This window comes from Accipiter gentilis, chromosome 19 (genome assembly GCF_929443795.1).
Source record: "Accipiter gentilis chromosome 19, bAccGen1.1, whole genome shotgun sequence".
NCBI lineage: Eukaryota > Metazoa > Chordata > Aves > Accipitriformes > Accipitridae > Astur > Astur gentilis.
Window position 1 is genome coordinate 14,451,717 of NC_064898.1, and position 15,472 is coordinate 14,467,188.

General features: G+C 38.5%; 1 protein-coding gene across 7 annotated transcripts in view; it reads right to left on the bottom strand.

The window, feature by feature from the left end:
• CNTN5 (contactin 5) overlaps window positions 1-15,472 on the bottom strand; it is a 679,382-nt gene that overhangs the window by 30,175 nt on the left and 633,735 nt on the right. For all 7 annotated transcript variants that reach the window (XM_049823513.1, XM_049823512.1, XM_049823515.1 and 4 more), the window contains 2 exons: window positions 9,962-10,120; window positions 9,384-9,533 (listed from right to left, as the gene is read on the bottom strand). In XM_049823513.1, the coding sequence (XP_049679470.1) occupies window positions 9,384-9,533; window positions 9,962-10,120 (309 nt within the window). The remainder of the gene's footprint in view (window positions 1-9,383; window positions 9,534-9,961; window positions 10,121-15,472) is intronic.

A 15,472-nucleotide genomic window follows, 5' to 3' on the forward strand; every position in this document is an offset into this window, starting at 1 on the left:
GTTGGAAATGAGGTAAGAGCCCTTTTATCTGTGGTTCTTACCAGACTGATGGGGGAGATTTCTGATGTGTAAAACATGTCTCTCCAATAAAGCTGGGTTCATCTGGCAAACATGGTGCCTTCGACTTTTCCTCCCTCTCTCCCTCCCTCCCTTCCTTCCCACTACACACAAGCTAAATGATATCTCTCATAGTTACTCTCTGCTGAAAGCTCATGACTTCTGTATAATCAGATGATGAAATTGCTTTGCAGCTTAACTTTAGGTAGTGGGAAACCAGGTATCCAGACTGAGCTTGTAGTCCAGGCTCCTTCTCCAGTGAATACAGAGCTTTGGGGTGGTTCATCCCATCCAAAGATAACTGTCTAAACAATGGGGATGATTGTTTAGACTCTACTGACTGGAGAGATGAACTAGTTTCAACTAAGACCTAATCTTGACATGGCAAAAAGTTAATAAAATTTTCATTTCAGGAACAGAATTGCCCTCTGGACTGAAAAAAACCAAAAGATATCAGTGTGCAACACTGGGATGAATGTTCTACAGTGGAAAGATGCAGATGAAGAATAATCTGCCAGTTAATTAACATGCAAAAATTATGATGCCATCTCTAATGGAGCATATTTAAACCTTGTTTGGCACCCATTTTTCTTTTGCTTTTCTAAGACATTTTTTGGTTAAGTTATAAAGAAAAATGAAGTTTTTATGTTGGTGCCATGTTACTGATGAGAGAGTGTGCTGTACTCCTTTGAAGCATCCAACATGATGGACTTATTTAACCTGTAGTGTCCTCTTTCTAGAGTTTTACTGTTAACAAATTTGCAGACTGAAGCCCTATTTAAATGAAGAAACGTTACAAGAATAAAACTTCTAAAACAATGAATTTCTTTTGCACCAAACTAAAATGTACATTCACACAGCGTAACTCTCGCAAATGAATAACCATTAAAAGAATAAATGTGTCAAAGGAAAACATTTCCCCTGTACTGCATCAAAGCAGATTATACAGAGTTACAGGGGCACATTTTGAAATGAGTAAGTGAAGGAAACTATTAAAAGGAAATATTTTTTTCCCAGGCACTGAAGTTATATTTTAGCAACCCTTTCAGCAGCATCACCTTTATATCAGTATTATACCTGAATTTACTCACTCGTAGACTAAGTTTATTGCCATGCAATTAGTGACTTCCCAATCTTTAAGTTGTTAATTCTCAGCCATGACATTCGTGGAGATGCACTTGCACCAAATATGCAAGTATGGTGACTAAACTTGGCGCCTGGACACAGGATCCATGTGCCTGGGGCGCAATGACATGAGGACCTCTTTTCTTTAGTGTTTATCAAAGCTGAGAAATTCAGTATCGTTTCTTCTGAATAAATACATCCCAACTAGTAGCAAAGATCTCTTTGCTGTGCTAATATGCCTCATTTAACAAGAAGATGAGACCATGTCACCTACTGGAAAATTAATCACTCCTTGGCTTAAAACTGGTCCTTAGGATCATAAAATGCGACTACGCTTAGCTTGATCGTGTGTCTGTAATTCTGATCAAAGCCTTCTCATTAGCCCCTTTGCCAGCTACCTATTCTCAGTTCTCTCCTGTTTTATTCTTAGACTGCAAGCTCTTTGAGATCAGGTCAGCTCTTCTTTTCTTTTGTTAAAAGCAAGGTCTCTCCTTCATTCTGGTAATGTGAACAACAAATAATACTAAAACCTGTGTTCTGAAAGACATGGTGACTAGATGTAGTTCACAGTAAATAATGGGTCTATGCTGGCACACATTGATGTTGAAACCTTCACTTAAGGCAAACAAATAAAAATCTTGAAATTACTTTGCCGGGAGTTTGATTTAAACAGAAACAGCAGGATTTGTTTCTTATTATTTTCCACTTTCATGGAAGTACTGTGCTATGCTGAAAATGCAAGTGAAATGAAACACTAATAAAACTTATCTCCCCTAAACCAAACAAAAAACCCCTTTAACGTTTTCTCTAAAAGCAGGCGTGAAGAATGTAGCCCTCAGAAATCCTATGAAGCATTTGACAATATGCTTAAAATATAAAGGAAGAAAAGGTGATACGGAAAGGTAAAGCTTATACATGAAGCCACAGACAATTGTTTAATAATTCGTGTGTATCTTATCATTATAAGCTAAATATGCATGAAAAGCAGTGGGTTTTGTTTAGGACAAAATGTATGCACAGAACTGATGTTGCTGAAGGCTTTGTGTGTGGGAGCAGTGGTTATAAAGTGCTGAAAAGTGCCGACAATGCTACCCATATATTTTAAACCATATATTTAAATCAAAAGTTTAGGAAAGCTTTTGGAAGTGGTAGGTAATGCCACAGCTATGAAACCATGAACATTTGGGGTAGATGTTAACTTTACTTCCAGGATTCCACTGTGTCCCCCATTTTGAAAACTGCTCTGTACTTTAGAGTGCTTAAGTTAGGGGTTTGGTTCAGGGTTTTAAAAACTCCTTTTTCTTCACTCTGTATGGCTGATGGATTTTCTGTTTTGTTTGTTTCTCTCTCTCTTTTTTTTTTTTTTTTTTTTAAATGAACTATCTGGATTCTGGTAGACTGTAAAGATGAGCCCATTCAAAGATTTTGGGTACTCACTTTTGGGGAAAACATTGAAAATTACTAAATTTTTCATTTTGACATTATAACAAATGAAAAATAGCCATTTGTGTTTTAAAAAGAAGTATAAAGTGAATTTTACTTCTGTTTTTTTTAAAAATGGAAAAATTTAAACTGGAAAGACAAATAATAATATTTTGTTTTGAGTTTACAGAGATTTTTAATTTTAATCCAAAATTATTATTTTATTTCATATTTGCTGAAGAAAATAAAGAAAAACTACATTTTGTTTAAAATCATTTTAATTCTCTCCATTTTTACTTCAGTGAGTGAACTGAACTTAAACTGCTCAAGCTCTGGATTCCTTTCCTTACAGAGAGGAAAATAAAATGTCACTTTGGACCTAGAAAAACTGAAAGTACTTGAAAAATGGTTCATTCATCTTTTTAATATTCCAATCTTGTAAAGAAATTTTAAAAAATGTTATTGAATGAATAGTTAGTAATTTAAAAGGTTTTTTTTTGTTTTGTCTTTTTTTTTCAAGGAAATGTCAATTCTGTTTTTCAATTCTGTGTGTTTTGTTTATTATGAAGAGAAATTACAGCTTCTTAATTTTGTAGTGTATCTTAATTTTTGTGCAGAACAAAAGTATTTAGCAGCCAAGATTATAATTGATTTTAGTATTGCTGTAGAAACATGTAGCTAGATTTAGTCCCTACCCTTCAATTTTGCAATCTGAATAGGTGAGGTAGAGAGAAGACAAAGAATAGCAAGAGCTTTACTAATCTCCTGTTTTTAAGAGCAAGAAATGCTAAGGTGAATTGCCCAAATTCAGAGAGTTTTCTGATAAGCAATTGAGTCCAGAATTCCCAAATCCCAATTCTATACTTTAACCACAAGATCTTTCTTACTCTGCTTGAATCCCATATTCATGAAGATATTTTCCACATGGATATTTTTTTGTATAAAATCTGAAACATCTTGTCAAATAAAGCAAAATGAAACGAAATGTTGATATTGTAACGCTTTTGGGGGAGATGAATTATTAAACTTGGTTTTAATCCCTAAGAAAATGTTTGCTCAAGGTACAGTTGCAGTTATTTGTTTCTTTTATAGCTTTTTGTATCTTTTAAGATAGAGATGCAGTTTGAAAACCAACTCTGCTTAGCTGTGGAAATGGTATGGGGGGGGGGGGGGAAAGGTTTTGTCACCAGCTTTTCAGAGCTTCCTAATGTAAGGACCAAAGCAACAACACACTCAGTAGTTTTTTCTTCTCGGTTGTTTTCCTTTATATATCTATATCTATATCTGTCTCCTGCAGTACACAAATGGGAAACAAAGGGATGTTAACTGAAAACTCTTTCACTGTGTGAAAGACCAGCCCTCAAGTTGTCACCCTCCCAGGAAAACATTTCACATCTGATCTGTTCAGGAATGAAATGTAAAATGTGCCAGCATCTCAGAAGCAGATGATACACTGTATTCAACTATTGGAAAACAAGGATGCCCCAACTTGTCTCAGGATCTCAATTTCTATCGTTCTTATTTCCTCTGCATTTTTAATATTTGTAATTTAGTAGGAGATAGAATTCAGTTCTATTCACTGATAATAGTGTCCTGCGTGGCTGTGGGACTCAGTCTGAAAAGCCTCCAAATCACCACATATAGGACTGAAATCTCAAATGCTGTGGCACACATGCCAGAGAACCAGTTCCTTAGCTTTTTTGTTATGTCTTTTAGTAGCACACACATCTGGGGATTCTTTGTCAATATATACTGCATGTCAGTTTGAGGCTGCAATACTGTATGTTGGTAGCCTATTGGTTCTAAATAAACCCATGCAGTCAATGATTAAGGTCTGCTTTCTCTTCTCCTTTTGTTTTTCTCCTACGGAAAAGCACATTTTCTACAAAGGCTTTAGTAGCCCATGTAATCACCACTAAATGTCACAGATACAGCAGGTTATTAATTTTTTCTAGAGCAAAAATAGTTATGATGATGGGAAAAGCCGAAAATTCTTTTATACAGGTCACAAATAAATAAAACGCCATCCCCAACATCAACCAAAAACCCACCCAAAAACCTGAAAACAAAGCCAGTCTAAGACAGGTAATTTTTTTTTGCTGGGACAGAGGCATTTCTTGTTATGCTATGAAGAAATTCTAGCTGAGAATAAGGGCGACTTAATGGAAAATAAGGACTTATTAAAAATAAAGCCTGTGTACAATCTGCTACTAATAGAGTGCATTACATTGTTACCTCATAAAATGAAGTTTATATGCATGATTAGCAGGTTAAACTTTGATTCTACTCAATTTCTCTCTCCCCATGTTTCCCCATGAATAGATAATGTAATTGATGCTTTGCCCCCAGGCTTCAAATGCCCGACTGCCTTAGTGGAATGCCAGACATGTTTAAATTCATGTTATTGGCTCTTTTCACCTTGTGGACCTGTAAAATATGTATCAAGGCTAGAACTGACAGAAATGCAGCAGCTGGCTATAAGTTAGATGTGCCAGAAAATTGTGGTATTATCCATTTCGATGAAAGTAGCTATGAAAAGCAATCATGTTAACTAAATATGAACTAAGTAACAAGATTAGGGTTTAATTAGAAAATTAAAGCAAGTGGAAACCTGTTTATTATTCTGTTGATTTCTTTACACCAACCCAACTATTGTTTCCAGGGGTATTTTTAGATAATGGACTAGTATAAAATGTTGTTACTATCTTGGGGAAGAAGTGATAAAATAAGTGAGGTATGGGGAGAGAAAAAGACTTTAGTCTCCAGTCAAATTAGCTTGTGCCATTAAATTTCAGATACCGATTTAGACTGAAGTATAAAATAATGGAAGCAGAATCACACATTTGCTGCCTCTCTGGGTTGTCTACACAGCTGTCATTCAGCCTTGTGGATCTCAACTCTCATCTGAGCATGAGCCACAGTTGCCTTTTCTGCTGGGAGACTGGTATTTCTGGAGGTTTACCCAGTGCAGGGGCAGCCTGCCTGTTCTTACTTGTAGGCCACATCTAACATCACTGCAAATAGCCAGGTTATTCTGCCTGGGTCATGAATAGAGCGGTTGATGCCATGTTCTTTCTGAAATATAATGTCCTTTCACATATGTGTCTTGAGAACTATGAGATTAGAACTGGAGCTCATGTTAATAGAGATTTTCCCTTGAAGTTTTCAGTTAAAAAATTAGTGATAGAGGGACTCTGAAAAATAATGGATCACTGTACTACACTAAGATAGATATTAATGTGCCAATTTGGAAAACCAGGTATGAAACCCAATGAAAACTGTTACTAGCTTTCCTGTCTCTTTGACTTTGGCACCTAAAAACTACACCAAGTGTGATAATTCACACAGTCACTGAAAGTGTCTCAGAGGAGAGAGCTAAACAGGCTCTGGACATCAGGAAAAAGTGGCTGCCTGAATTAAGCAGATCATGAAGCCTCTGGCAGTTCAAGAGTGCCAAAAAATTATAAGCAGCATGCTATTTTGCAAAGAATTATATGTGTAACAGGTTTTTTTTTTTTTGTTTGGTTCTTTGTTTAAAGCAGAGTCCATTGTGTTATTGTTCTGACTTTACAACTCTTTACAGGTTCTAACAAATTGGGAAGTTATATCTTATTGTAACTTCTGCCTTCTCACTCCTGCTATAGAACAAAAATATGAGACTGCATCTATCTTTTTTTAATAAAAAAACCCCAAACCAAACAAAACAACCCACAAAACCTGAAACCATTCACAACTGAAACAGAAACCAACCTTTTTCTTAAGGAAAGGTCTCTTGAAATTGAGGCAATGGCAACAGACTTCCGCTGTACCATGCTGTGTTAACCAGGCACACCAAATAAATTCAGTTTCAGTTTCTCTGAAGGCTCTTAAGTTGTTTTACTGGCACCTGTCTGGATTTCAATGTCATGCTACAAAACAGTCCCTTCTAACATGACATTCGTGCAGCTGTAACTCTGGTAGCAAGAAGGTATTCCGAACTGGGAAGCTGAAAGTGCAAGTAAACATCTAGTGTGGTCTTTTTGCTATTTGAACTAATACGTTAGTGATTTATTATTCAAGAAGACCTGCATTATTATCAGCTACAGTGCTTTTTATCAGGAGAAGCCCCATGTACTGGAGTACAGATCATTGCTACCAGAGTTAAAGATTCTGTTCCTTCCTATGGCAGCTATAGTGGACTTACCCAGAAATTAATACAAATCACTGGGTGAAAATGCACTGCATACTTCATGCTTTGTCTGTCCTACATTTTTTTTTTACTGATCATTATTATGATTTATCAATTCATTTTTACAGAGGTAAAGTTGCAATGATTGTCTAAAGGAATATTAAAAATGGATGTGCATGAAGAAGACTTTCACTAGAGTTGTAGGAATATGTTTTAGTAAATACAGCCTTTGTTTGGTAAACACTGGGAAAGAAGAAGAAGAAGAAGGAACCTAAAACCCATGACAGCTAGATGAAATCTAACATTTTCAAACTTTAGTTTGTGAGAAAACCATTCACTCAGAGCTTAAATACATCTGGTCGATTACAATCCTGAACCATCCTTTCAAAAACAGGGAACGTACATACTCACAAATCTGAAAGAACATAATCCCAGGGGTGCAACCTATTCCAGGATAACTTTTTGCAGAATGTTTGTGTTCTCTCTGATATGTACCACCTGAATAAATCGAGAAGTCATTCAAATATTTGGGTCCAGCAGAGTTTTCATTGCCAATGAAATATGGTAAAAAATCAAGGAAAGAATAATGGTGGCGAAAGAAGTTTTTTGTTGAAAATCATTTGAGATGAAAGTAGCTTGTGTTTTTTATTTCATTTTCCTTTCCTCCTTTTCTTAATGGAACAAAGTATGTATCAGTGGAAGCTTCTGTTATAAAGTTATCAAGTTTCACAATGAGGAGAGCTTGCAGAAGATGAGGGGGAGAGATGGAAAGGAAGCATCCTTCCACATGAGTGAATGGGAATCAAATCACTTCAGTGCAGTTCTGTGATTGTACAGTGAAATTTAATATCAGCTAGCAGCCACACAGTTATTTAAAGCAGAAGAAAAAAAAAAAAAAAGTCTTATTACAACTGAAGATAGGTTTGTTAGACTTCATCTGAAATGTGTATCCAATTTTTGGTGCCACAGTGAGAAAGCTGTTGATCAGCTAGAGCAAGTTCAGGGGAGGCCACTGGGATGGTGGGGCTGGAGCACTTGCCTTAGAGGGAGAGGCTGAAGGAACTGGTCTTGTTCAGCCTGGAGCAGAGATGGCTTTGAGGGACCTAACAGAAGCTCCCAGTGCCTACAGGGAGGTCACTAAGGGGACAGAGATGGGCTCTCCATAGTGATGCAGGGTGGGAGGGCAAGAGGCAGTGGTCATAAGCTGAAATAGGGGGAGTTCTGGCTGGATATATTGAAAGAAAAATCACAATGAGATTAGTTAATGACTGGCACAGGTTGCCCAGAGAGGATGTGCAATCTCCCTCCTTGGAGGTTTTGAAGGCTCAACTGGACAAAGCCCTGAGCAACCTGCTCTGAAGCCAGTTTACCCAGCTATGAGTAGGAGGCTGGACCAGAGACCTCCTGAGATCCCTTCCAGCCCCAATTATTCAGTTGATTCTGTGGTTCTGTCTAAGAAAATCAGCCTGAACGTTCTGCTATGAATGGCATATATATGGACCCGTGACATATGGAGCTGAGGCACAAGATTAACATATCTTAAAAGATAAGAATTTTACTTCAGAGTGAGACAGGCGGACACATTTTGGCATTGCCACTTGTAACTCTTATAATCTCCCTTAATGAGAAGACAGAGTGCAACACAACTGCTGTATTCAAGCAGATTTTTTACAAACACAAAATTGGTAATACTTTCAAATTCAAGTGGAATCTTTGAATTTTCACTCTTGTATTCTGTATGATCAATAAACTATGTACAAATTATTCAGCTGAAGAAACATCAAAACAAACTCAAAACTCTCTAGGCCTCCTAAACAACAAAGAAGAATGAAGAAAAATCCGAAAGTGTTCTGAGATGCAGTTCTCTTTTGAGGCTTTCTTCAAACACTATCTCTATCTCTTTCTGCCTCTCAAAACATGTCTCTCTAGCTGCCCAGTGATTTTTCTCAGATTCCCATTCCTTCTTTATCTCCTTTCATTCTGCCCAAGTTACTGTCAAGGTTTCCAAACTTTCTGAGACCACTGCAGTTTTTCAAATAGGATATAAAAAGTTTTTCCTGGGCTCCCACTGTACCATCCCAGTTAGAAGTATAATGAAATTTCTTTAAGTGCAATAACAGCTCATGGTAGAGTGTGCATGACAAAGAAACACTTAAAGCACAAGGTATTTCAAATTAGGCAGCTTCCCATGGCTTCACTGTCTTGCTGAAAAAAATTCTGTGCACCTTCAAGGAGAGAGGTTATGAAGAATAAGTGGGGAGAGGCTGCTTGGGAGCAGTTGTTTGAAGAGACTGAGAAGCAGCCTACAATCGAAGAGCAATGGAAGTCTGCCAGAGGGCAGGCAGCAATGGCTTAAGTGTAAGATGAAGAGTAAGAAAGCCCAGATGAAGTAAGACAGCAGGGAATGGGTTTATTTGAAATTTCTGTAAATTAAACAATAATCCTGTAATTAAACCAAACTGGCTCCCCATTACAAAGAATATCACCCTGGAACAGTGATGACTGAACACACAGATGTGTACCAGGGAAAAGAGAATAGGTCTATTATTATACTAAAATAGTTTTTGTTTCTGGTAGTCCTGGAAAATTAACCTTTTTATCCTCTTCTTACCTGCTTCATTGGTTCTGATCAGTCGTGATGGTGCACTTGGGTCTCCGGTCCCAATTTTGTTGGTTGCTACAACTCTGAACTCATACTCCACCCAAGGGTTCAGTTCAACAGCCATAGCAGACTCCATGTCACCACTTATCACATCTGGAACTGTAGACAGTAAAGAAATGTGTAGGTCACTCAGAAAACTAAAGCCCACATGCAGTGCCTCAATGGCAAGTGGTCTTTGTGATACAATACGTCCATTAGAAATGATAGACATCAAGGATCTAATATGTTAGAAATCACAGCTAGGTTTTTGGCACTGTGGTACTCCTGAAAAGACACAGATTGAAGGATTTAGGGGAGAGCTTTCTGCTTATTCACAGATGCATCATGGCAGGTGTCTTTCTGTTGTCCTTTCAGAGCTGTTGCTAAGTAACGTGAAAGGAATGAAAAAAGAAAAAAAAAAAAAATCAGTGCTTTTAATTTATTATTGTTCCCTTAAGAGTATCTGTTCCTGCAGTTGCCGGTGGTTATTATTGTGATGAGCAGGAGTTTTGAACAGTCTACTTGTGCTGTGTGAAAGTTTTTCTCACCTGTTTTTACGGTCTGCCAGCCAAGAGAAAATGGACTGCGTGCTTGCAGGTTGTAGAGGGAGATAGGGCTGTGATTGTCTGCCCCAGGACTCCAGGAGAGAGTTGCTGTGGTGTCTGTAATTTCCTCCACTATTACAACCCCTGGGGGACCAGGAGGACCTAGAAATAAAGTGGAATAATCAAACAGACCACACCATCATCGCAGTTGAGCATCAATAATACAGGAGATGCATTCTGTAGAGACCCAGTGGAGTTCAATATCCATGAAATACAAGGGTTAAAATTCACACTACTACTTCACAGAGATACCTCATTTCCATGATTTCTGCTGGTAAATTGTGATTGTTTCTACTCTTTAAATGCTGTGTGGATGAGTATCAATTAACTTGTCAGAGTGACAGTGGAAGAACTAGAAATAGAAACAGATTAAAAAATCCTCCGTTATAATTGTTCTGAACCTAAAATTAAAGGAAAAAAAGAGCAACTTTAAGAAGCATCCAGGCTAGACTGAACAGTCGCATTCACATCTTCTCTTTGTGTGAGACATGACAGCAGGAAAGACAAATAGTCATCAATATGAAGCACAGGTGGATGTGCTTCTTGAAGAACAATAGTATTACTAATAACTGAATCAAGAATACAGCATTCATCCTTTCACTCAAATTCACTCATTCAGGGAAGCTGCTTGGATTACTACCATGCTGGAATTCCATTAACTATTTGATTGAAAGGTATTAAAAACAAAACAAAACCCAAACCCAAATATTTTGCATGCTGATAATTACTATGGTTCCATTAAAAACAAACAAAAATGAAAGGATTATTTATTTCACTTAGCTGCACCAAATGAGAACGTGCTAATCACCATTTGTATAGGCCATGTGACTGATCCAATAAGTGATATCTCTTGTAGCAAACAAGACTTTGCAAAGAAAAATATGGCTATAAGTTCCCACCCCCACCCGCAATGTTATTCTTTAATTCTTCCTGATACTGACGTTACTTGCGTTTGAAAACATTGTCCATTTGCACTTGCCAAAACAAATCAGAGGCAAAGTTCTCCTGCTTCAGGAACCTATTCCACAGTTGCTGTAACCAGATGTTTAGGGGAAAATGTGCATCTCTGTCACGGGTAAATGCAGAATAAACTTCTCTCTTGTGGTTTATTATACTCAAAAGCTTATATAAATCCTGAAGGACAGGACTTAATACTTTTGTAAAATATTAATATTATTAATAGCTATAGTTATTTAAGACAAGTCTGAATTTTCTTGGAATCCAAGAGCCTTCTGATTCTTTTCCATCCTCCTGTTTTTGAATGTTGAAGTTTTGCTTCTGCTCCTGCACACATGGAGGACTGTGAAATCAGAAATGCACTACTGGACACTTTCTCCCAAAATGAAACTGCAGGAAGCGTGATGAGAGAAACAACTTTATTAATAGAAAGCAATTGCTACTACACTTTTGCTGGAGCTCAGTGCTGTTTGCACGTATCATGAGCTGTAGTGGAGCAGGTCCTTTGGATATATCTGTTCCCATGGGCCGTGATGACTGGTGGTCCCACTTGCTGAACTGTCAGAGCTCAGCACCTGTGGATCAGGGTGGCAAACACTCAGGTTTGGTGCTTCAATTTGAAGCGGCAGTTGTAGCCAGGATTTCTGCAATACTGAGCTCAACATTATTATATCTTAGTGCTATTGCATGCAATCAAACCTTTTGCTGGCTAGAATCCTTAGTCCATGAGTAGAAACAAATCTATCTGAATATCAAAGGCTAAAAAATCCCATTAACTGAAATATTTTTAGTTGCTGTGATTTTTTTGCCATTGCAGCTGCAAACAGCTTTATATTTCCTTTGATATGCCTTCAATAGAAGCATGTTTACATGAACTATGACAACAGTATGATCAGAGTTTTGCAACAGTTGGGCTCAATAGCTTTAGAGTGAAAGAGACATTGAATCTTTCAAATGAGAAAGCAATTTATGCCATTCACTTGCCTCTGTTTGCTTGGCAATGATGTACAAGCAACTAATTGACATTGGAAAAATATGGCATTTAGAAATAACAGCAACAACAACAACAAAAGACTGATGTTTGAGATTCAAAGGATTCAGTTCCTTCAAGTCAAAGAATGGAAGGAATTCAGAAAAGTTTAGTATTATGGATGTACGATGGAGGAAGATTGTCTCCACAACACACTGCAGTCCTCTTCCCTGGAGCCCAGGGTGCATCTCTGGGGTATAGGAAGAACAAGGTTTTCCACTTCCATGGGTGGTGAGCAGCTTCAGTGCTGGGAGTCTCTCCTCTTCCCTTGCTCTGCCTGCTCAGCAGGCTGGACTTTGCTGCTGTCAGTGCCTTTCATCGCATCACAAACAGTGCTGGGAGAAGACGGTGCCACCCCTTGGACACCTTGTGACTCTTGGCCTTCTGGAGTCCTGTCTTCATTTGCAGTTGAAAGGTTTTGCTTTTCTTCCTGGGAGAAAACATGGCAGGCAGAAAGATGTGTTCTCTGCACTCCTGCTTTCCTGCCAAGTGTTTTCTGTTCTTTGATGGGAAGCACCAGGTCATGCCTTCGTCTCAGAATAGCAAGTCCTGGGGCTAATTTAATAAAATAGGGTGATCTTCAATCTCCATCATCTATTGTTTCAGGCTATCTGTTGATGTAGGAAAATACTAGTGAAATTTTTATTTGTAGCCATGAGGGAAAGTTTAAAAGAAAGCTGGGATCTTGATACAATCATATGCTTTTACTGGGTTGGAGCCCTAGGCCCAGAATTCTATCATGGTCCCAAGCACAAACAAAATTAAAGGGAAATATTTTAGTACTTTTCCTCTACGACAATATTTTTCCCATGCACACCGAATGCTGATAAAGAGTTTCTAGCCACTGTATTACAGGCAAAAGAACAGGCATCTTTCTTATATTAAGGGATGTAAAATATATTTATGCAGATGTCTCCTGCTAAATTCTCAATATAATTTGTTGTTGGAGATCTCTCATGTTTTTTAAACCTTTTAAATGCATTCCTAGGCATGACAATGTGTCATTATGCTTTCTGAGATGTGTGCTCTGACAGTCTGCAGGATGACTGCTAAAAAGCATTTCCATTTCCAACAGCAGGCATTCGTGAAAGCAGATTAATAAAGGACAAAAGCCTCAGTGATGACAAATGTATGACAGCTAGCCAGGACCTGAGTGCTATGCAGATGTCACTCATTTTTGTAGAAATCTCATTAAATTTTATGCTTGGATGTAATCATTCATGGTGTCAGCCGGATGGCTAATGCAGAGAAGCTTTTCTCCCAAGGGCTGTGTTATTGTTCAGGATCTCTAAAACAATTTTTTAGTTGAGAGTAGCCAATTGAGGAAAAAATGCATGGTCTGCTCAAATGCTTCTCTGGAAACTGTACAGAAAATGGTCATAAATGCACTACAGTGCAGTCGACCTTGATAGAGAAGACATTTGGGGATGCGATAGGCTCTTATGCAGCTCTAGGAGCACTGGAAACCCAGCGTCAAGGATATTAGTCAGTTATCTTCTCTCAGAGCAATTCCATAGATTGACACTTCATTTCAGGACATGCGTGACTGCATTTTGGCAAACTTGTTTTATGTGTCTTTTTATTGTTGAAATGATCATCCTGAGGGGTCCTTTAGATTACTTGCCATTGTACAATGTTAATGTGAGAGTTCTTGAAAGACTATTACCAATAATAGCCATAGTCATTCAGGGAGGCAGTGCCCTTTCCTGTGAATTCCAGAATGTGCACTGATTTACTCCACTGCTGCCTGACCAGGATAATTCTTACTTTTACCAAACAACTAAGAAACCTGATATGTAGCAGTTCACAAACACAAATTTCTCAACCTGAAGCTTTTGCTTTTTGAATGACAAGGTGTACTTGTTTGTCATCAAGGGGATGAGAGGTTAAGAGAAAGAGGAAAAGAAAGAAGCAGTAACTACAGAATAATAGAAAAAGTGCTTGATAAAACAGGAGCTTGACTGTTGCAGCATAAATCCCTTTTGCTGTGCCTGCCTATGGCAGATGATGTGTTTGCACATGGTGGGGGACAAGAGGATGGAGACAAAGTTCAATGTATACTAAATGCGATAGGCACTATGGCTTTAGTGGATACATCCATATCCCTAGTCCCGCCACGCGTGGTGTACCCAAATGATTTTGGTAAGGTAGCTACATAAGGGCCTTGGGCAGATGAAGAGGTTATACCCCAACCAGCAGCAGGATAGACAGGGAGGTTACACTCAGGGTTGGAAGGTAAGAAAGAGAAGACATCGATGTTCCAACTTAAATAGTCTTGACTCATTCCAGGGATGAGGGTCAGGAGAAATCCCTGGTGTCCTGCCTGAGAAGGCCTTTGGTGGTACATATGTCCTGTTGTGCTCCTTTGCCCTGATGACTTCTCTGCCTTGTACAAGCCTAAAAATAGGGGATTTGGGCAAGGCAACCTTGAGATCTGCTCAATCTTGTGAGCTCAGATGTCAGACTGCAGTCTGGAACTTCTGAGCTGAATCTTTGTGTAGCGGCAGTTGTGACTTGACACAAAATGTATGGCCAGCTCAGGGAACATGAACTCATGAACTGAAACTTCACCTTAGGCAGAAAAGCACCAGTAGCCTATGAATTGCATTGTGTATGACATAACTAGCAGGTCCCAAATAGGGTAAAAGGCTGAGGTTTAGACATGCCTCATTCATTGTGATGTCCTGCTGACTACCTTTAGCACTGTAGGGCATCACTTGCAGCTGTCCCAGTTCTGGTCCGTGCTGCCTCCTTCACTCTTTGCAATCACAGCGCAGGCACCAGCACTCCCAGAAGTGCATGGGTCTCTTTCTTTCAGGCACGAAGTTTGTGAACATCACCACATCTGATTTGTGTTTTTGTACTTGTTTCTAGGCACTTTTTTTGACTGAAGTTATAGATATAAGTTAAGTTGATGTTTGTAAAGAAGTTTCTTAGACAGAACAAAGGATCTTTTTTTAAAACTCTTTAAAAAAACCTTTTTAAAGATATGAATCTCTTTCCCTTTCACACCATTGGAGATATAACAAAGGTCCTGTTACAAGATCAGATTGCTGGAAATATTTTGGTCTGGAGTCTGTGGGTTAAAGGGCTGACGCTCCATCTATAGTAGTATACTATCTTCTAATACTGTAAACGTTTCAGTTGCACTGATATACTGAAAAGGGCCACAGCACACATATGAACTCTAGCAGTGATTCTATGGGCTATTATGTTGTCAGGCAGTCCCTATCGTAATTTCAACCCTCTGCAACTATGAGTTTCCCAGCCAATGCCTTGACACAATTAATGGATTATCATGGGCTGGGGCAGATCCCAACAGGCAGTTTGTCGTGCTCATCCTGTTTTGAGAGGGGAGGGGGACTGGGAATGTAGCTGTGTGGATGGGAACTCTACTGTACCCATTGGCCTTAGGGAGCAGTTTACTATTATGGACATATTCTGTGAGTCCAGTTAATGGGGGTCTG